The 23,874-nt window shown below is 39.2% G+C and overlaps 1 protein-coding gene across 1 annotated transcript in view; it reads right to left on the bottom strand.

Annotated features, from left to right (window-relative positions):
* Positions 1-8,022: 8,022 nt before the first annotated feature.
* The window catches only part of LOC121943412 (cilia- and flagella-associated protein 337-like), a 38,198-nt gene continuing 22,346 nt past the window's right edge, over positions 8,023-23,874 (bottom strand). Inside the window, 8 exon segments of the mRNA XM_088078785.1 lie at positions 8,023-9,133; positions 9,135-9,318; positions 9,320-9,336; positions 10,264-10,461; positions 14,007-14,197; positions 16,216-16,329; positions 16,486-16,572; positions 23,101-23,231. Of these exon segments, the coding sequence (XP_087934911.1) occupies positions 9,089-9,133; positions 9,135-9,318; positions 9,320-9,336; positions 10,264-10,461; positions 14,007-14,197; positions 16,216-16,329; positions 16,486-16,572; positions 23,101-23,231 (967 nt within the window). The 3' untranslated portion in view covers positions 8,023-9,088.

The following is a 23,874-nucleotide window of genomic DNA, read 5'->3' as shown; positions in this document are numbered from 1 at the left end:
ATGCAAGGGGAAACCACTGAAAAGTTGAGATTGTGGAATATAATTAGGCATATTCTGTGCAGTATATGCAATACTGGTTGTGAATGTTAAAGTAGATGTCAGGTACATAAGAGTTTGGCTTAGTTGCTCAGTAGACCCCAAAAACAAATGCCTTATAGAAATGCCAGTTGTTTTTTTTAACAAAAGGCTTCATATTTCAAACTTTATTATTATTATCATTCTGTCCTCTTATCGTTACAAATCCTCTAACTGAGTAGATTACTGTATGCGTCTATATTACTTCTTTTTTTCTTTTTTAAATATCTCTGAACAAGTGCAATCTCCTTCCCAGCCAATAAGGAACAATTTAAGTAAAACATACATTACAATCATTTAAATCTCTTTTGTGTTGAAACATGGACAGAATCTTAAAGAGTTTAAGATAACATAAATAACATTTGCCACTGTTTGGTAAATAAAAGTTCTGGTTTGAGAAATGTCTAATTTTTGATCCAACAGTTCAGATCATTTAGTTTTTCTCTCTGGTCTCTGCACTACAAAAACAAACAGGATGTGTTTCTTTTCTATCCCTGACAGGTCAAAGTCTGTTTTGAATTTGTTTTCATATTTGTTTTACAGCTATTTAAAGATGGTGATTATTTATGGATTTGTCCACTGGGCTCCGACTAGCTTTATTTTTGGCTCTAGTTCTTGTAGTTTGGCTCCAAAGTGGAGCTTTTGGACCATGTCTTACTCTGACAGTACTGACTTTGAACTGCCTCAAAGTATTAATGTCAAAGATTCTGGACTTCAGGTGATCAGTGAAAGCACAGGAGGTTTTATATACAAGGAAGTCCACGCTGAATGTATATTAGAGTAACCTGTGTCCAGACTTTTGAATTTACATGCTTCACCAAGCTGATTGATTTGTCTGGCATCTTGACATGAACCAACAGTTTCTCAATTGACAATCCATCAATCTAATAAATGCCACAGGGGCACTAATGATTAGCCAATCAGCACCATAAGTGGGACACCAATGTCAACAGTTGTCAAGCATTGTGCTGCAACCAGTAAGGAGTAATGACAACACAGCAAATGCTTTAGACAAGATAGACGCTGCCGGTGAGGCTGCTTTAAATAAACATGTCTTGTCAGTATCACCCGACCTGGTAGTTTGTTTTACTTCACTCCACTCTTCTCTTAAAACTCCGGAAAAAGCAATATGTTGGCATGGCTATGCATCAGTGTGGACTCTAAAGCCGCACAGCTTGCTTTTAACTACGCGTTTGCATGCGCATGATAACTACCTTGCATATCCTGCATCCATCTAAAGCGTGTTTGTGCATGTCTTCAGAAATGAATGTTATGCATATGCAAGATAAAGTACTCACATGAAGAGCAGGGGCAATGTAATGTACATATCCAACAATGTCACGCCATGCTTGATTTAGGGGCCTTTTACATACCATCTGCAATAGCACCAATGTTGCTTTTTCTGCTGTAAATCTATATGGAAGTTCTACACGGTCTCTGGTGTCCTCTTAAACCAAATCCTCCAGAGACACGCAAAGTATATAGCAAATTTCTGAGCATTTACTTTCTTAATGCAGACAGCTGTCTCTGCAAACGTATGGTTTAAAAGCAAGTAAAGTATATCTCCTAACTCAACCAATAAATGACATTAGAGTTAGGTGTCTGTGTTGGTCTCAAGTGATCAAATCCCCCTCAAACACTGAAATCAGTGAGAGTGGAGCTAGTGTCAGACTGAAGATGGAAACGGAAGATAACGAGTTGACAATTCTGTATGATATCAGGCAAGCATTAGAGGTAATTAGTCTCTAGTTTCTGTCGGAAAAATTCAGAGTTTTAGAATTCAGGACACATGTCTGAAACATTTCACTTCCAAACATAAAAATGGGAACATTTTCAGTTTGGAGGTGTTGTTGTGACATCTGTCCTGTAGATGAGTTCTTGCAGTGCATTCCAACAATCTACATATCCGAGTCATAACATCCTCTCTCAGTAAACTGGCTGGTAATCACACAAGCGAACGAGCAAAAGAGTGCGGGATTTGCAAGAGCGAATGCTTCGGGGTGAAATACTGTATCTGAAGTGTCAAATGTTCACACACTGCTGTGGTATTGTGATAGCTCCCTTGAGACATGTGTGGGAGGTCCGTGTGTGTATGAGTGCATGTGTGTGCATGTTCCAGTTATTAATCTGTATGACAATAAATCTTATTTGCAGTGGACGCTAAAATTAACCAGGCAACACCAAGATGAGTACTAAATTACATGACAAATGTAAATTTGATTTATGGTAATTATTCTGCAATAAGGCAGACTGTGCTGCAGTGTGCATGCAGACTAATTCACCTGCCACGAAACTCACATACAAATGAAGCTATCTTAAAAATAGAGCATATGAACAGAGATTTATGCAACATTCAAACAGATAAAGCAATATAACAAGCACAGGCACTTCAGGCCAATTAATGTATGGAATATGGACATATATACATACTCTATGCACATACAATATATTTGCAATAACCATAATCTCAATTATGAGTTAAAATAACTAATAAGTGAACCTAAATCTCTGGAGGCAATATGTGCATTAAGTTGCACTGTGGAATTGCAATTTAATGGTCTCACAAATTATATAAACGTGTGTTTGATATATATACACACACCAGTGATCATGAAGATGCATGTACACACTATGTATGCAGAGTATGTGCGCATGTGTGATGTGATTCAACAGCTTGAATGTCACCTTAAAAACTGACTGGGACTACTAAATTAAAATAAACTCAAGCTGGAAGGCATGCAAATTATGTGAAAACACACACACACACACACACACACACACACACACACACACACACACACACACACACACACACACACACACACACACAGAAGAAAACTGCACCAAGAGGCCCCATACAGCAGTGCACTTTAATCACAGAGTTCATCTCATTTCCTCTCCTCTCTCCTTTATCACTGGCTTGGTTCTTATTCATCTTCATAAGAAAGCAGAGGCAGAGAAGCCAGCTCCTAATAGCTCACTGATTTACATGATGGGTGTTTAGCCCCATAGACAAACTCCTGGGAAAGGGGTCGGGAGAAAATACAAGTACACACGAACACCTTCACACACTCTCTCTAAAACACACAAACACGCACGCACAGTGAGAGAAATGTAATTTGTTTTCATATTACTGAAACAAAGAATTAGAAGCAGATACACACTCACACACACACACACAAATCTATACCCAAACACGCACATAAAGAGAACAAACAAGGCAGGCCCCGCTATAAACAGATGAGTTAGCACTCGAGCAGTGCTTTGCTTGTTTAGCGTGTAACTCAATTTGAAATGCTAACACTGCCATAGGCTCAGGGGCATGAGGCGGCAGGCTAGCATCATCAGCCCACTTCCTAGCAATTTAACTCCGCTCTTTCAACACAGAACAGTTGTGCACTGGTCACATATTTTACACACACTGAATTAAATTTATTGGCGACTTCTGGGTGCACATCATTCGCTCACTGTGAATACATGAAAAATAGGGGAGATGTGTGTGCATGTGCTGTGGAGCTTACATTAATGATAATGACCTCTAGCTTAGTCATTAGAATCCATCATCAGTCTGAGATGTGTTGGGTTCGGAGGGAGGGGGGATAATGATGAGGGTAAGGGAGAAGAAACTAATGACTAAATTGATCATGTATGTAAATTTGCACATTGCGTTAAAATAAAGCAGGCAGGCTCTACTTTGACTGTGGAAAATACAATACATTTTTACATTGGAGGCTTTGCACTGATTCTGGATGTTAACAAATGTGAAAGTAAAGCCCGACTGATATTGGATTTTTGTGGTTGATATTGTTATTTTGGTTTAGTTAAAAAACATCTGATAGCAATATCAGGCATAATTCCTTAAAACATAAACTCATAACATAAACACATAATCTTGATATGTATCCTTGAAGGATTTTTTTCTTTTCTTTTCATACTGAGATTTTACTGTCAACTTGTCAGTGCATTCTGGAGAACAAACTTTGTCATGGTGACACTGTTTCAAAATGACCTAAAACCTAGTCTTGCAATTCCTTGTTGCATTTTTGCCAAATATACACCAATATAGACATATCTGTACTAAACTGACTAAACTTGACTAATATATCAGTCTAGTAAAACATAATCTAGTTGCCTCCAGTTGCTTTTTGTCGTCAGACCAGATACTAATATGTTCCAAGACTGAGGTAAATAGTAAGATCAGCAAATTAAGATGCTCACAATGACAATGCTTATATTCTGATGTTAATCAGGTATGATATTTACAATTTTGGACATCTTAGTTTAGCTAGCACTAAATACAGAGTACAACTGAGGCCGATGGTATGTCATTAGCTTTGCAGGTATTTGGTCAGAATCCGAAGTACAGGACCAGATGAAAAGTTCATCATCACCAAATTTACAAAAGTCATTGCACTGTAAGGGACGAGTGTCTGCACCAAATTTCATGGCAATCCATCCAATAGTTGTACAGATATTTGAGCTGGGATCAAAGTGACGAACCAACTGACCGACACTGACATCAATCTTAGCATGGCTGACAAATACATTTTTAAAAATCTGTTCATTCTGCACACACACAGCCAAAAACCCTCAAAATGTCTCCAAAACCATGTTACAGAATTTCCAGATGAAAAGCATAGAAGCACATCAAACCTTAAAGCCTCACTAACCAAAAGTGAATCTGAGTCTTTCAGGAAATAAAACTATGCTGACAAATGCTTTCATTTGTAAGTGCATATGAAGCTCAAGTGTAAAAGACGATTTCTATGAAAATAAGGATAAGATAAGCCCAGAGGCTGGTGCAGGCACTATGCAAAGGAAGTAGAGGTGAATATCGGAGAAATGCAAGACACGGTGTAGTAAAATGAAAACGGCACAGCTCTGGATCTGACTGGAAATCTGATTCCATGTTAAGTTTCTTCAAAGAGTTAGTAATAACTTATGCTAAAATCATAATCACACTATAACACATTTTTACTAAATACTCCCAATCTCCTCCTCGTACTAAAACTGTTCAACCAATTAATTACAAGAACTCGGAGGAGGAACGGGTGATTAGGCCACAGGAATGTCGATAAAACTCAGCGAAAGAGTTTTGCAGGACTGACTCCACATTTATATTTGTTGGCTGTCGACGATAACAGGTGGAGCTCACAGCAAGGGCTCCAATTAAAATCAAAATCAACCTGCCTGCTTGTAATTGCTTCTCCACATTGTGTGTGTGTGTGTGTGTGTGTGTGTGTGTGTGAAGTTGGTGCTAAATTTAACAACATCTAAATTTCACAGGCTTGTTTGGTTATTAGACATGTTCCCAATGTTCACTCTTTTAATCTGGTTTAATCTTATTTGTTATAATTTCAGGCGATCTTTATGGCTGTGTGAAAACACAGAGATTAAATCCTGCACTTTCCTCCACGAGTGTGTGTGTGTATGTGTCAGAGGGCAGCGTGTCTTATTTCTCCTGTGGATACCAGAGTACTTTGTGTTGCCGCAGAGATTAGAGTGAGCGCCCGGACCCATCAATATCCATGACTCCTGTATCGCTCACACACACACAAACACACACACACACACACACACACACACACACACACACACACACACACACACACACACACACACACAGACACACACACACACAGTGATGGAGTAAACGGAACAGACCTGACGCTCTCACTCACCGGTAAATGGCTGCTCTGATGGACTGAGGCTATTCAGACACCCACACACACACACACACACACACACACACACACACACACACACACACACAAATACTCAGCTGGTGATGGAGTGAGGCCATTCCCTCTCCTCACCTCATGCCCAGTAGCTGGCTGCCAGCCCAGTGTAGACTTGCCAATTGGCCCTTCCACCAAATCTACCACACAAACTTTTCTGATGAGCTCAGTAGTGTACATACACGAACATATACGCACGCACACACACACACACACACACACTGATTCACAGAGTCAGTATTGATCCCCCCTGTAGAGTCCTGGTGGGCACTTTCCCTCCAGATCACCCTTTTTTCGGGCATATCAGAACTTTGCGATTCTTTTAAAATGTGGAGTCCTTTGTCATTTGACCTGCCCTTAGGCTCATTTAGACAATTTTCTCTCTTCACCACATCTACCACTTTCATTATCCTGAGGAAACTGTTACACTGTAGATTAATATTAAATTGTTTCTTTTGATTGCTCAATTTTTTTATGGTCATGTAATGAATATTTGCGGTCTTAGGTTATACTCACAGGGATTAAATACTATTTTTTTCTCATTCCCTACTGCCCCACTCTATGACACAGCTTTGTTTTTACATCTCATTACAGCGAAATATGACAACTGCATTTCAGTTTGATTATAGTAAATGCACTAAATTTATAAAGAGCTTTTATAGACTTGGTGACAACTACTTTACAAAACAAGCACTATTCATCCTCTCACACACGTTCATACATCGGGGCATATGAAATGGGGGATTTGGGGCTCCTCCATCAGTGAATTTTGAGTATCAAAAACTTATGACATGTAGACTGCAAAGGCCAGGGCTTTAAACACAAACCTTCCGATTGATAGGCATTTTTGGGGGATCTTAGATAGATTTCTTTTTTTGCAAGACTACAGATATAGCTCTATGCTCGATAATGTTGGTGTGTTGGTCAGTCTGTAAGTCTACTACTTTGGTAATCCCATTCTTTGGTGATCCTGTTCACTTATTCAATCAAATATATCCACATAATGGATTGACACAAACTTTAGCAAAGATATTCATATTCCTCCAAAGATTGAATGACTTAGTTGAATCCCTGGCCGCCATAACATTTGTGGTTTTGCAGTGAGCAGTCAGTTAAATTATCATAAAATTTGACATAGCCACTCATGTGCGCCTAAGGATTAACTGTATTAAGTTTGGTGATCTCCTGACTTTTTATTATCTCATAGCATCATCAGGTCAAAATTACAGTTTGTCCAATACTTCAATTTATTACCAAATACATGCCTTACTTACTAAACATGAGCACATTAGCATCATCACTGTGAGCATGGTAGCATGTGGACTTTAGCATTTAGCTCAAAGCACCACTGTGCCAAAGTGGGCTTCACAGAGCAGCAAGCATGATCGTACACTCCTGATTCTCCACAGGCTGCAGTTACTCAATTTAAGGAAAAGAAAATCTAAGTTTAAAAGTCAGATTATCTTTACTGCACTGTTCCCATAAGGCCAAGAATGAACTCTGAAGTGTATACTTGAGTTACTCAAGTCTTTGGAGTAAGGCATCTGAGCAAGGACCTATGCCAGCTGGACCTGCCTTGTCAATACTGGTGCCTATTTGTGTGTGTGTGTGTGTGTGTGTGTGTGTGTGTGTGTGTGTGTGTGTGTGTGTGTGTGTGTGTAACATCAAATCAATAAAGTACCAGTAGCAGAGATGGCAGATAGAGCTGGGACCGCTTTGCTGTCTATCTTCATATGGGGAGAGGTTCCAGAAACTGTGCTGCCATGTTTTTCTGGAGAGAAATAAGAGAACTGCTTAAAGACGGCATTTGTTTTAAAGACTCGGTGAAGAAAAAAAGTCTTTGCTAAGTTTCCATGTTGTGTTACACATCAATGTAATATGTGCCATACAAGTATCCAAATGTGTTTCTTATTAAGACATTCCAAAGCTCAGGAAGCTGATAATCTTTTCTTTGCATTAGATTTTCTTGTGTTCTTCAAAGATTTTTTAAATTAATTCTTAATATGAATACTTTAATTTCCTTGAAAACACTGAAAAGGGAAAAATAGATAAATAAAAATAGACTGCTAAGGCTGAGACTGAGGCTGGGTGCTTCTTTGTATCCTGGTTTGTTGTCAGTTACCTTTTAACCCTGTATCACTCAATACCTGCTGTAATCATATGATCAATAAATACAGTCAAATAAATATATTACATGCAGAGACATCTTTAAGGCATACTTTAATGATTATTTTGTTGAAAAGTCCACATTCATACCATAACAGCCCCATCAGTATTCGTGACATGAAAATCTATTGCAGAGACCTAGAAAATCAGAGAATCAAAACCTCTAATGTGTGGTGTCAAATCTATGTATCAGCCTGAAGCTACTCCATTGGCAATGAATGGGAGGATTGACTTTGAGGTCTCCAGTGGAGACTGCCAACTTTTACTGACTTTTGTATTACAGCAGGGCAATCACTTTCAAGTCATAAGGCACACTCTAGCTCCCCGAAAAATCATCTTTTGTTCTCTAAGCATTAGAGTAAAAATCATAGAACTGGGAGCATTACAAATGCTATTTCATTTTTTGTGGCTGTGAACAGCAGCTGTGAATATTCATCGTTACACACTATCCTGAGACAGAGAAATAAAATGTGAAAAAAGCAGCAATTTAGTTGTTTTTCTGACTGCATGATAGACAATGGCTTGGTTTTCTTTGTACAACTGCCATGAGAGCTTTTTGACAGTATTTATAATTCAAATGATAAAGAAAACCTGCCAAATATTTTTTATTTAAATTAAAAAAAAATTCCAGTTGTTCCTCTGAAATCCCAATATATTAAATTTTAAAAATCAATTTAATGAATCAAAAATAAATAAAATCATTATTATGGAAAGAGGCAAGTCCTCATATATGACAAACTATTACTAACTGTGTCTACAGCTGCTGCTGTAACTAATGCATGAAAAACCTCTCACAGTGTTCATTCTCTATTGATCAATCATTGGACTGCAACGTTTCTAGCTTCACCTTTTAGTGTGTGGATCAGTGTGCTAGGCACCACAAGCAGAGAGGTTATGAAAAATGGAGACGGGAGGGAAAGGTTGCAATGATACAATCCATAACTTTTAACAACTGAAATGCAAAAAGTGTGTACTGAACTGAACTGGACTGAACCGACTTGCTTTGTGGAAACACAACTTAATTACACTAAGACACTAGACACACAGACATAAAAATTAAGCTAAAATTGTGCAAAACCGGCACAATGCCCTTGAATAGACTTGATTCTTCACCTGGATATAAGTTTTTTCTTGTCCACTCCTGCATCTACTCAGACCTCTCCCTTGACTTTTACTGTATATTCCCACCTCTTCAGCCTCTGCAGAGGTGTCAGGTCCTGGTTCAGGGAGTGTCTGAGTGGGAGCTGGAGGTGTCCTCTTCCCTCCCTGGCCTCACTGGTCTCTCTGGTCTCTCTGGTTCCGCTCTGCTTCGTGCTGTGGGTGCAGGGGTCCAGGTCTCCAAGTACCACTGCTCCTCCTACAGATGACAGACAGCAGTGATGAAAAACAGCAGGGACATTTTGGGATCAATGCAAGATGACCTTGTGACCAACAAGACTGCTGGTTTAAGTCTGCAGATCAGCTATAAGGATTTGAGGACTTAAACATGCAGCCGACTAACTCTCATTAAACTGCAGTGGGCTGCTCTTTACCGTAAGTCACTGACTCTGTATGTTATCCTTGCTCATTAACACATTCATAATTAACAGTGTATCCTTTGATAACCTGATTAGCTGAATATGTATAGTGTTCTGTTTTCACCTCTGATAAACATTACACACACAATGTATGAATTCAACAGTATCTAATTAAATAGGAATGTTGCATAAATGACTAAAAGTAGCACAAATTAGATTAACAGCTTGCGCTGTTTTATGTTTTGCTCCACATGTGAATTTCCATGTATGAAAAAACATGGATATACCCTTGTATACAGTGTACTTATGTGAGTGTGGTTGTGCATTCTTCTTTAAATTGTGGTTGTATTTGTGTGTCTGGATGTGGCCATGTGTATGTGTGTGTGAGCCGGAGGCAAACTGAAATGAAGCAACACTCAGCAGACACCGCCCCAGGCTAACTTAATATGGGCCTCCTTTGACACAAGCGCACACACACACATACACATACATACACCTAACCCCAGCTTGATGCTGGGTTTCACATCCATTTCGTCAACTGGATGCTACCACCCACCAGCACGCTGCAGAGTGGGAGGTAAAGTCTTTATCAGAGCCATCTTGCACCGCTGTACATTTGAACTGTGAGGATCTGAGGCCATTACCTTGACAGTGTTGTACTGAACAATATCTCTGCCATCCAAAACAATTTATTTCACACATGTGGGATATGTTATGTAATTTAAACTGCTGCAGTGTACTTAAATGACCTGCATGTGTTTGTGTACCTGTCCGAACAGGCCGATGGTCTCTCCTGCCAGGCAGCTCAGAGCCACACTGCAGTCCGAGGATGCAGAGAGAAGGAGGAGTCTGTCACCATGGAGACACATCTCCAGGTGAGCCACACGATCAAGGTGAGGACGGAAACTGCACACCAGTTTTGGAGCTTCTTTCAGTAGTTCGTCACATGGCATAAGACAATAATTCTGAGGGACAGAGGAGGAAAGCATTTAGTTACTTAGTCTTTGTTTGGCTGGAAGAAAATTTCTCCATTAATGTACCAAAAAATGCTGTCCCCCACAGTTCAAGCTTTCCGTTCTTTTACAACACAAAACGTTTGACAATGGCAATGTTGGCAGGTTTTAAAAAATTTAGGATCCATGCATATGATTAGAATAAAGGAACAGCATTGCTCGAGGACCTCAGAGTAGAAAAAGTTAGTTCTAGTATTACAGTACAATATGAATATTTTGTCCTGTCATTAGCCCTGTTTGGATACTTTGGATACTACTTACTGTTTATTATATAGAAAAATACATTTCCAAGGAACAGAAGCTAGATTTATGCTTTGTTAGTATTTTTATTTTTCCAAGAGTAAAAGCTTTGAGGAATAGGGCTAATAAATATGACTGATTTATTGTCATCTTTGGACAATTAGGACATCAAATGACAGTAAAGTGTTTGTGATAAAAGAATGACAGGTGAATTCACAAAGGATAGATTTTGGCTACTGCTATCTGCCCTTTTTTTAAGGTCTGATTCACAAAAGACATTGCACTATTGATATTATAGCACAAACATGCCTATAACATTTTGGAACTGAGTGCAATTTTCCCTTTTTTTGCATCTTATCCCCCCCATGTTATCCATGTCACAAAGTATAAATGTTGCCTTTGCACAAGAAGAAGCAGAATAGAGGTTTCTGGCACAACATCACCAACTTCCAAGGTGCATGGAGAATGAAGAAAATCTTGAGAATGAAGAAAGTCTTGAGGAAATTCTTGAAGAGAGGGATGACACTGATGAAGGCCACAAGCTGAATCTCATTGGTTTAATAAAGTTGTTCTTCAAACTAAAATTGTTGCTGGAGCTTTTTGGCCTTGGCACAAGAACATAGTTGGCAGAACAATGGCATAAAGTAAGAAGAAAACTGAAATTTTCAAACCGCAAACTACAGGTCCTGACCGATGAGGTGCAGTAGCACTCCTGGCACAACAATGCCTCCTCTGGCACTGATGCAATAATGATTAGTAGGTGTGGACATGACACCCTGTTATTGCACTTCAGATACCACCAACTCTCTAAGGATGTTAATGATGTCACTGCATCTGTGTGTGGCTATTAGCATAGTTATTTGTAAACTTGACTTTTTTTTGCAGTGAGGATCCTTTGAAGGGAAAGGGGCCATTTTTGCGCCAAATGTATGCATGTTATCTAATAGAAATACATGCAAATTGAACAGGAGCACCAAGACACCATTTGCTTGCAGCGCAGTAGGGGGTGCATTTCAGTCTTCGCAGGTGTGAATTACACGCTCTCTTTTTGTCTTATTTGTGCAAGTTTAGCAGCAGCTAATGCAGGATGCTAATGAGGATTAAGACAATGTTTGGCTGGGATTGCCACAGTGTAAACTTCCCTAACTCCAACGAAGTAAAATAATGGGGATATACTACAACGGCTATTGTTATCCTGAACAGGGAATTTTCTAACATAACCTGTGCCCCCCCAAAAAATAATGTAACATTAGTTTATGACATTCTCCAGCCCTTGGCCTTGGTTATAAAACTATGTTGTGTTACTACTGTGATAGTGAGCCAGCTGACTGTACATGCTAACATTTGCAGCTTACATTAGAGCACATAAACCCACTCTTTAACCATTTTGCTTTTAGGTTTTTAGGTTTTAGAAAAGTCATTAAAAACACACCACCCTCTTACTATAGCCACACAAAACCTGCTTCATTGTGTGCACACATCCATAGCTTAATAGGTCTGCCAAATTGCTGAGCTATTGTCTGACAATTGCCGTTCATGGGAGGGGTTAAGTGTACAGTAAAAAAAAAAAAAAAAAATTTACAAAAATTTTTTTTTTATAAAATATAAATCATAACCTTTGGCCATGTCTCTTTTTCTACAAGAAACATACGGTACATTTATTTTAATTAACACAAATGCTACTTGGCATGTTGTGTAATATGTAAAATAATTGAATCATGTTAGGACGAGACCTGGTACTGAACTGCAAAGCCCCTCATCTGAGAGCACAACACTGGATACTGTGCAATCATGTTAGTCATCCAGCTGATTCCAAACTTGCCAAAGGACAGGATTTCTACCAGAGCACTGAGCCTGTCCAACTTCTTCAACTCTGCTACATATATACATAAATCACCATAAATTAAACTGGAAGCCAAATGAGACGCACCCATCTGAATTCATCCCCTCTTATAAACTGTGACAGAGAGTTGAGCTCTGAATATTGTGGCAATAATACCCGAGAGGGTGTTCTTTTACTGCGATTATGAGCATGACAGTGATGCAGCTCCGCCTTATTCCGATGGCGCGATCTAAGTCTTCATAATCAAGAGTCAAAAAGTGAAAAGGCCTCACCAAGGTACCAGAAACTCTTCAGCTTCCAAACGTGTGCTATGTATGTAAAGTGTTCATGGGCTGAAGTGAATCTCCAATCAGCTAACTAATTTAAAAAAATCCAAAAAATGTGTTTTCCACACATGGAAAAAGTACCTCCTTCTGCCAATACATCAGTGGATATTTACTAAATGACTGACTGGTCTGCTTGTACTCTAGCAATCTACTGAGCTTCAAAATGACAGCACTGTGTGTCATTTTAAAAAATGAACTGATCTAATGGAAATCTGGAGATTCACTCTTCATTGTGTACTACAGTTTGTCTCTAGATCACTGTCCCTCCCTCTGGCTCTCTCCTTCACTCTCTCTCTTGTTCATTTTACAGTATACTAGGCTTGCAACAGTATGAGATTTGCACAATAATGTCTAAGAAAATATCAAAGTTTCCTGGTATCATGGTATTACACAAGTAATATTATTATCAGTCAGAATGACCCTTAAAGAAATGAAAACAGAAGGTTTAATTTTGGTTGAACACATGTTTCCATTTTTAATGGAAGTACTGGAAGTCTCCCTCGTGAAAATACCTAAAAATATCTGTATCCTGGATGCTCATTGGATGTCTTTAAAAGCTGTTTTTGGCCCATTTCCAGCATATTCATGTGTCTGCATTAAGCAAGGAACTTGTTCTGCTTAGGGATCGTACAGAGTTTGACAAAAAAGTATTTACATATGCAGCTCCATATATGTGAAATCTTCTGCAGAAAGACTTAAAGCTGGACTCATTGATTCCTTTAGGCCATTTCAAAGCTCTGTTGCAGGACTTCTGTACGTCATCTTCTACATGCCCTGAAATTGGGGTGTATCTTAGCTGGTCTTTTAATTTTCTCATTTTTATGGTTCACCTGTAGCATATATTATTTAAAGCTGTTTTTAGCCCCTCCATGTAATAATGTCATTATATGTTCTTTTGGGGTTTTTTTTATATATTGGTTGTTTTGGAGTTGCATTTTGATTTGACTTTTATATCATGGTATGCCTTAAAACAATATATCACTGAAACCCTGCAGTATACACAAACATAATGGTGACTTGTACTTTCAGTGTGGTACACTGCAGCCGATTTACGATACATAATACATGTGTGTGCCACAAACACCTACCTGTATGTCCCAAGTCTTGATTGTCCCCTCCTGATCCGCTGTGACTAAATATTTCCCACAGAGGCTGACAGTCATGACAATAGACCCCAGGTCTTTACTGTGAGCTGTGAACTGTCCCACCAGACGGCTGTGGACAGTGTTCCAGAGTCTGACCACTCCTGATGCTCCACAGGACACCAAGTCTGCACCACCTGATGGAAATGAGAGGATATATATTTTGGGAACAATCAATGACTTCTGCGGAGCTAAAGTGGATTATGACACAATGGGACCCTGGGCACAGATATGCAAAAGGTCCCATCATCTCCCCTATAAAACAGCAAGACAAACAGACTTTGTGGTGTTTTTTTATAGTAATAATAATAATAATAATAGTAATAATAATAATAATAATAATAATAATAATAATAATAATAATAATAATAATAATACATTTTATTTATAGAGCACTTTTCAAGAAACTCAAAGATGCAGTAAAAAAAAAATCAAAGAATACATTAAAATGCAAAATAACAATACATGCAACATTAAAATTCATATGACATTAATTAGACATTAAAGGAAGTTTGAACAGGTGGGTTTTGATGAGTGATTTAAACTGAGAGGTCAGTGCAGGTGTGTCTGTTTTTTGTTGTTGTCTTTTGTTGTTGTTTCTTCGTAGTTGTTAAGCATCATTTTGTGGTTTTATGTCTCTTTCAGGTCATTTTGTGACTCCTTAAAGTTGTTTTGTGTCTCCTTGTGCAGTACTCACCTTGTCTCTCTTTGAGGTCATTTAGATTATCTTTGTGGTAGTTTTGCCTGTTTTGTAGCCATTTGATGTCTCTTTGCAGTTCCTTTGCATCCCTTTATGGTCTTTTAGTTTGTCTTTGAGGCCAATTTGAGTGTCATCCTATTTGGTATGTGTTAATTTGAGTAACATTTTGCAGTTGAAGGACTGGGGGACCCTTGACACTTTGGGCCCCTTGATACTTTGGGCCCCTGGCCACGTACCTGGTAGGTCCATTCAGTAATCCATTTATGCTGTAGTTGTGTTTGTTAAGTTTAAAAAGCAAATAGGTAGCAACAAAAGCACAAAAACTGAACCACAGAAACCTTTAAAACTATCTGCACATGCAGTTTTTGTTGCCTCGACATCATCAGTGATTCACTAATGATGTACAGTCTCATTTTAGACAGCACGGCAGGGAACCTGAAGTTAGGAGCAGATAAAGTATCAGTCTGACCTCCCGCAGACCATCAAGAGGCCAATCTCCCAGACGGAGTCAGAGATTGTAAATTCAAGAAATTCACAGTGCATTAGCAAACTTAGATGCTGAGTCAAAAAGTGGCCACAGCTGGATTTTTTCCTCATCAAAGCTGACAAGGTGCTAGGCAAAGTTTTGCCATAAAAAATGAGTTGAATCTGGGACACAGGAGCTCACAGCCACAGTGAGTCTGAACAACAGACATAAAGGCCTGACTGATTTTTTTTTCTTACCAAGCTAAACAGCTAGCAGAAGCAGCAGCTTTTGCAGGAATAACACTGATAAAAAAAAATCTAACAAGAATAAAAGCCCAAGCAACCATGAGTATAGTTAAAATAAAGAAAAACAAAGTTCACAGTTTCAATTGCTGCATATGAAAAGTAGTTAAAAATGAGAAAACTTGAAGCAAACTCACCACTTCAAACAATCATTGATGTGCAGCTACCGTACAGTAACTTAGCACAAGATACCCGAAGCCTCTTTGCAATGTGTAAACACAAGTGTGCAACTGTGTATTTCAACAACAAAAACAGAGCTGTATATGCATTTAAGAAAAGGCTTTTGATGGTAGAACTCTTTCAGCTCTGAAGTAACTTCACTGTGTTTGCATCAACTATAACTTTTCAAATCACAGACTCTCAAATAACTCACACTACAGTATACAGACAAAATATTTCAAAATAAAGAGGGACAATCACTATCTGGTTTCAGAGTTGGGGGAGGATTTTATGGCTTTAACAAACTGGTTACATTTTTTGTCCAAGATGACACAACTCAAGTCAAAATACAAAATGTCTTGGGGTAAAAAGAGTTTGCTTTGTAATCACTGTTTTTATTTTGTAATAGCTCCTGAGGTGATGTTGCCTAATATTGTTACTCAAAGATTATGCATCTTACAGCACCTATTTTAAAAATAACCCATGCTTAAAGGTTGATAAGGATTATAGTTGCTTTTTCGTTTTTACCTGTAGCTGCAGCTGCAGACGTGCGTCCTGGTATGAAGAACAATCTCGTGATGGCAATGGAGTTATCTGAGTCTTCTTTGCTGTTCACACCAAGATGAGAATCAGGGAAATGACCTAGAAAATCAGTGTTGAGCAAAGCATTGAAAGATAAAGAAAAAAATAAGAGGGACAGACCACAAGCAGAGGAGCAGGAAACGTTTTGTTATACGATTGTAAAATAAAGTGTTTGTTGAATTTAGTCGCATATGTGTGAGAAGTGAGACTTCTTGCCTTCTCTGTGTTCAGCATGTGGCCGCAGTTTTCTCAAAGCTTTTTCTGTGCTGTTGTTCCACACAATAATCTCTCCATCGTAGCTTCCTGCACACATCAAAAACAAGACCAAGCAAAGTGAGAGAGCTTATGATGAACTCTTAAAATTGCACAAGGCTTTTTGGCACTTTTATTTTTTAATCAAAAAAACTGTCAGGCTTTCATATCAACTAAACTAATTAAAACAAAATTTTCAAAAGAAATATAAACAATTAAGACAAACTTTCCGTCAACAAACACACTTTTGCTTTCCTCGTGCTGCTGAATCATGCAAGCCAGCCACTAAAAACCACTTTAAAGATGATAAAGCTCAACATCTGTCCTCAGCTACCATCTGTTCCACCACTCCACATTCACCTCAACAGAAAATGCTTTTCAAATAATCTACATTATATATAAGAAAGAGTGTGTGTGTTTATTATATGAGGCAGGAATCTCATCAGGGGGTTCGGCAGTTGAACAGCAGGAGTTAATGAGATATGTGAAGAGTGTGTTAGTTAAGGGTGTGAGCAAAAGGAGGTATAAAGTTTATGAGAGTGTGGGCAGCCTGCATTATTCATGCAGCCCAGGGCCAGGGTCTGTATTTCAAGTGACTTTTATCATGCTCTGTGTGTGTGTGTGTGTGTGTGTGTGTGTGTGTGCGCGCGCGTGTGTGTGTGTGAGAGAGAGAGAGACACAGATGGAGAGATAAAGGGAATGATAAGGTGTAAATATCTGCATCATCTATACAATGTTAAGCTTTATAATAGAGCAGGATTAACATCACCTTCATCACCTTTTAAAAGACCTTGAATGCACTAAACCTTTTAACTCACATACACAGCACAGAGGCTTGTGGGCACAGGGTTACATGTTGATGTTTACAGTCAGTGGGCATATCAAAAAAAGCAGCAAAACTGATGCAGCAGAACCAGAGATGGTGTTTTATTCTTTCTTTTTCCTTGGGAAACCTAGAAGTCCCTACACTATCCACAATGCAACTTGATGGCAGACAGTTCGCTGCAGATTGATATGCCAGTAGTGACTAATGTAGCCTTAGAGGCTGTACACATGATGCGTTTTTTGCACGCACATTTCTATTGTTACTGCAACAGTTGTGCCCTGAGGTAAACAGAGTTCAACTTTTGGAACACAGCAGCGTGCAAGGCACGTCATGTGATGAGGAACAAACAATTATAGCTAACACATACTGTATCTCTCCTTTTTCTTAAATATCAGTCTCAGTCTATCAGTCTATCAGATAAATATGGAGGAGAAAATGGATCATTTTAATGCAGGGATAACCTGAGCTTTACATCTCTCCCACAGACTATATTTTAGGCTCAAAACACACTCAAGAAACAGCTGGAAGAAGATCAGCTCTGCATTCAGGATTTCTTGAAAGAGGGCTATGACACAGTGATGGTTATAGTTGTTAAGCAACCTCAGATGCAACTCCTCACGCACATAAACGTTGGCACAGAGTGGACACAAGAGTAGCACCTAGCGCCAAACCTCGCGTTTTTCAGGTGGGTAAAAGATGGGGCATGTGTACCACCTCTCAAGCTGCTGGCTTTAGGTGGAGTTCAGAGCAGGTTCCAGATGTCTGGTATAAAACATACACATTTCCTACTTGTCAAATATGGCAGCTTGGTCAGTGGCGCTGCGATTCAACCATGATGCCCTAGGTATCCTTCTAGTGTCAGTTTTTATTACCCAAGGATGGTGAGTCAACTTCCACGTTTCATGCATAATTTTTCAAAGGACCCGGAAGTCCTACAGCATAAAGTCATAGAACAAAGCCTGGAAATCAAAAGAAGAAGGGATGAAAACAAAACAAGATAAAGGATCAACAACAAGTGTTATCACCACTCAGCATGCATCCCGTTTGACACTTGTTAACTTGTTTGGTATGTGACGTAATAGGTCAACCAGAAGAGGGTCCAAAAGCAACTAGCGAGTCAGACATACTTCCGTCAATACTGGGACAAAGACAGTAGTCCAATTAAATGTCCTAATCGAGCTATAACCATAGCTCGACTTATCTGTGCATGGAAATGGACTGACTGACGCTAAAGGGTGCCTTGTGGGTCAGAATCAGATGCTGACAGCAACTGACCAGCAGTGCCAGACCCAGCACATTTGGTGCCCTTTCCTTTCCAGCCCTTTTTTCTGACTCTAAAATGCTCGCCTACACTCTTGACATTTAGGTGAACTGCTTTGCCAGACTAAGCATTACATTTTTGGATCACATTTTCCTCATGTTAGATCTTTTTTTTAATGTCTAAATATATTTTTGGGTGCAATTTCCGCACCTCCCTCTGGCTGGCATCCTAGGTAGCCGCCGATGTTTCTTATATGAAGATTCTTCACTGCTGACCAGGCTGCTATATTTGACCCCCTATGAATGAGAAATGGTTGTCTGGTAAGCTCACAACAGCACCCTGATTTTTTTTTTTTAGCTTCTAGACTTAACCAGTGTTGACTTAAGTGACATCACTTGAGGACATTTATCAGACTTCAGGCACCTCCCTCTGGAGCCTCAAAAGGCTTTATACAACCCCCTCTTTGACTCACTAACTTGTCAAGAAAGAAGTTTTAAATATACTGTACATATAAATCAGAACATCCTCTGCTTGAAAAAGATGTCCTCACTGTCATTCAGCGTTCTGATGTCTACGTTCTCATTTCCATTTCTAAAACATTTTTTGGCTGTCCATCAAAGTTCAGACGAGTTGGTCCTTGGTCGCTTGGAAGGTGTTCAGCCATGGAGGATTATGGGATCCGAGGAAAGTAGGAAGAGTGAAAAGGGGGGAGTTTGTGACTGAGGGAGGTACACAGGACCCCTGTGTACATGTGCCCTGCTCTGTGTGTGTGTGTGTGTGTGTGTGTGTGTGTGTGTGTGTGTGTGTGTGTGTGTGTTTGACAGTGTCTGTGTGTGAGAAGCCAAGCGGAACCTAGCAAAGACTCTGAATATGGATGAGGAGGCTTCAGTCCCACATCAGCCAAATGTTCCTACTGCAATTGATTCAACTTGAGACACAGACAAACAGATGCACGCACACGCATAAAACACATAGACACACATACATACACTGAGTCCTTCGTATGTGTGTGTGTCCAACAGAACTTTAAATTGACTTTTGTCACTGGTGGCCTTGATGCCACTGCTGCTTTCACTTGGCACATAACTAACACATTCTTTGGCAGCACACATGCTTTGATGTGAAAACAGCATTACTCACTGCAACCCTGAAGAAATGTGCTGGCAACTGAAACTAATGCGTCATCGCTTTTAGACGCCGTCTTTGTGCTCAACGGATTTAGGCAAGGAAGAATTAGCAAAAATAGTTAATGCAGAAAATAACACAGCGATAGTTCACAGTCACCTTTTACTTTAAAGTGTGCGAGCAGATAAATGTGGAAATACGCGAAATCGGGACGTGACTGGGATTCATCTCTTTTTTTCACATCTGCCCAAAGGCCAGAGAAAGAGAAAGCAATACACATATTAAAGCGTAGGAGGAATTTATGAATGAATTACATAATTTTAATAATTTTTTGAGGAGGTTTGGATTAGGGTTGATCTGGATAAACCAGTGCCTCTGAGGACAGAAAACCATTACAAAATCATTAAGGTCACAAGTCTGATAACCACAAAGTCTCATGAGCAAAACCATAAGCCAAAGATCAGGCAGAGTGTTGTTATTTTGAAATAAAGAGTACTATTTATGATGCAAATCATTTGTATTCATCAGATTCACGGAAATAAATCGCAGATAAAGAGGGATTTCTTGCTGGAAAACTGTAAAAGATTCGATCACAGCATTTGTTTTGTCAATTTCCTGCATCAGCTATTAACAAAAGGATTCATTGTTTCGCTTTAAGCCGAAAATGTGACCACACTGTCATTTCAGAGAGCTCTGCAAATAAACACACAAACATACATCATTTTTTCCCTCTTCCTCTAGCATATACAAACCTCCACCTCTGCAGCCTTGCAACACACAAACACACACGTATGCATGAAAGATGTGAAGTATTAGGTCTCATTTCCCCTCACTCCCACTGTGAGAGCTCTAATAAACATAATTTAAATTGGGCATTGGATTAAATTGGAGGTGGTGGGTGCAGCAGATGTGTGCGTGTGTGTGTATGCGTGTGTGTGAAAGAAATGCAGCAGGCTAACTAGGGAGATGAGGTAAAAAATAAAAAATAAACAGAAGTGAACGGGGAGTGTCAGAGACTGAGAAAAAAGAGAGGAAGCAGACAGAGAGAAGAGCTGAACACACCGACAAGGAAATTGGGGAGCGAACTTTGAAGAAGTTTCCAAGTTCACAAAGTAGCTCCTGAATTGTGCTTTTGTTCCAGCTCTAGCTATTCATTTCCTTCCAAACCATTTCTCTCCCAACTTCGAGAACACCCACTCTTATCTACCTTTCCACCTCCATCCTTCACTTTATCGCTCTCTATACTTATCTCTGGGGTTGATGCGCCCCAGAAGGCCAGAGAGGGTCTACGGTTTATGTCTGCGTTCTACATGCACAGACTGCTGGTAAACTGAAACTGAACTTTGAGTGTGTGTGTGAGCCAAACTGATACAACTTCACAAACTGAAGAGCATACTGGGGCAAATTGGGTGCAGAGTGTTTGTAGTTTGATGGTTATAGAAGTGGACCAGTGACTGGAGGATTGCCAGTTCAATCCCCCAGGCAGAAAAATCTAAGGATGTGATGAGTGCTGAGGCACCTAGATGGTATTTTAAAGTTTCCTATCTTGCATAAAGACCTTCACAGATTGGGACATTCTACTTGTCTTTTGTTATAATGTTGATTTTTATGTAACTTGCAAGGTTTTTTTGTGTCTTTGGTGAATGTTGGTTGTCAGTCCTGAGTTACTTAATGTGACAATTGCCACAGGTTTGAATTCCATGATCCACAAAATCAGTAAAAAAAAGTAAAAATCATGCGCACAAACTTTGGAGAGGTTCTAAAGTTTGTATGAACTCAGAAGTGGATGTATTTTTTATTTTTTAAAATAGAGTGATTGACATACAGAGGGAAAACTCCTTTTCTGCTCTTCCATTAGCCAGCGGGGGCCCAGTATTTCTGCATTTGCATAAGTGCCGGCATGATTTTAGGACTATTACTGATTTCACATATTTGAGTAATTTGCGTTTCATACCACTGAATCCACGCGCTGATCAGCTGCCGGTATTCTGGATAACTGTCTGCAATGTATGATTAAATCTTTTTTCCAGCGCTTTTACTTAAGGAATACCCTCGGTGATGTAATAAATACGGACATAACAACACCCACAGCTGCTGGTCCAACTGACTATGTGTGGAAAAAAAACAAAGACATTTTTTAGTCTGAGTAATTGTCCCTCCAAGCTCTCTGTGGGTAGTGCTTAGTCATGGTTATTTTTCCTCTCTCTCGTTCACACACACACACGTGCACACACGCATGCGTGCGCGCGCACACACACACACGCACAAACAGAGAAATAAGTGGAATCAGAAGTGTGTGTACGTTTTTTCGGAATGTCTTGATTTTACCTATTAGACAAGTGTTAGTGCTGAGTGCTGTATGTACTATTTTTTTAATCATACATACCTCTTGACTTTTCCAGTTCACCTGCCTCTAGTATAGCTCTAAATAAGAATTTAATTAGGACAGAACTGGGCTCTGACATGTAAAGGTTTCAGCCTGTGGTGGAGGCAAATGTCAGCTCGGAATAGAGAGAAAGTAAAGTGTTATTCTTATAGCTAATAAAATACTGATTTATGAAATAAACTGCCAAAAAAAGTATCTAATCTAATATATCTAATATATCTATCTAATATACGGCATCTAGACAGTGTGACTAACAAAGGACAACAGGGAAGAACTCTGAATCTAAAGGTCCTGGAAGTCATGTAAAAACCAGATAGGGAGTTTCTAATTGGATCATTTTCAATTTACTTATAGCTGTTTTTACTTATATTGTATAATTTGACTTTATCTATATGTTATTGACTTTTAACCAAAAACGCTAAATTGATGGGTGTTAAACTTTTCAGTTGTAGTACACACTCATAGGTATGCAAGGCTGTAAAAGCACACATCAAGGCAACGCTTTTAATTGTGAATGCTGAAATATGTTGAGTATTTTCTGCTTTCACATGCGCAAAGACGCACATAAAAACACAGAGCTATTTCAAGCAGAGAGAGTCGTGTGGAGCACAAGTCCTTTGATAACAACACCACTTACTTTAATCAGCAGATAACTGCTCCCAGTTATTTTTCATTTCACTGGAGTTCTTCTTTTTAAGATTAATTTTCATTTCTTAGACTTTACCCCCCCCCCCACCCACCCCCCTTCTTCCAGCTCTCTCTTTCCTCTGCTTGAGCCCTCACTTTTAATGTAAGTCAAGTGTTTTTTAGGAGAGAAAACACATAGATATACAGGAGCACACAAGCACATGTTGTACAATGTGCCTGTGAACAGTGTGTCATCTTTAGATCAACACTGACTTTTAGTTTTCTAGTCAATATCAAAACTGTGGTTCATGTCTTAACATAAACATATAGAAACACACATACAACTACACACACCTGTGACCAGAGTCTGTGGCGGCTGAAATGCAGCACAGAGCACATCACTGCGATGCTGAACACCTCCTTTCCACTCTGACGGTTCAACAAAAGACTGCGAGAAGGAATGCAGACGAAAAACTGTTAACATCCTGCAGAGACACAGAGAGACACAGAGAGGAGGGGGTGGTGAGAAGTGAGGAGGGTAAAAAGGTGTGACACATACACAGACTTCATAGACTTTCTTTACAGTATACTAGAAAGACACACATATATCTGTAGATGGTTTGTCCACAAACACACACACACACACACACACACACACACACACACACACACACAGATACACACACTCCATGACATTTTGTGTGATTATTTTACACATTGTCGACATTATCCTTATTACTAGTAATAGCAGTAGTAATAGTGGTAGTATTAAAAGCAGTATCAATAGCTACAATAGAAGTTGTGATGGCAGCGGCTATATTACTTCTTAGTGATATTTGTAGAAAAAAAATAATAGTTGTAGTTGTAGTAGTAGTAGTAGTGGTAGTAGTAATAGTGGTAATAGTTTTGACAAGTAATGTAAAAATATGCACCAATGTCAATGTTAGCAGCAGCATATTATAGTAGCGGTAGTAGTTGTAGTAGCAGTAACAGTAGTGGCTGCAGTATCAGTACCAGTGGGGGTTAAAAATTATCGATGTCGATGTATAACATGCACATAGCCAGATTAACCATTTCAGTTTGAATCTGGACAAAGGACTTTCTAACTTTATATCCTAAAAGAAAAAA

Source organism: Plectropomus leopardus, chromosome 6 (genome assembly GCF_026936395.1).
Source record: "Plectropomus leopardus strain MGB_pleo_1.0 chromosome 6, ASM2693639v1, whole genome shotgun sequence".
Taxonomy (NCBI): domain Eukaryota; kingdom Metazoa; phylum Chordata; class Actinopteri; order Perciformes; family Serranidae; genus Plectropomus; species Plectropomus leopardus.
This window is presented reverse-complemented; position numbering and strand designations above follow the sequence as displayed.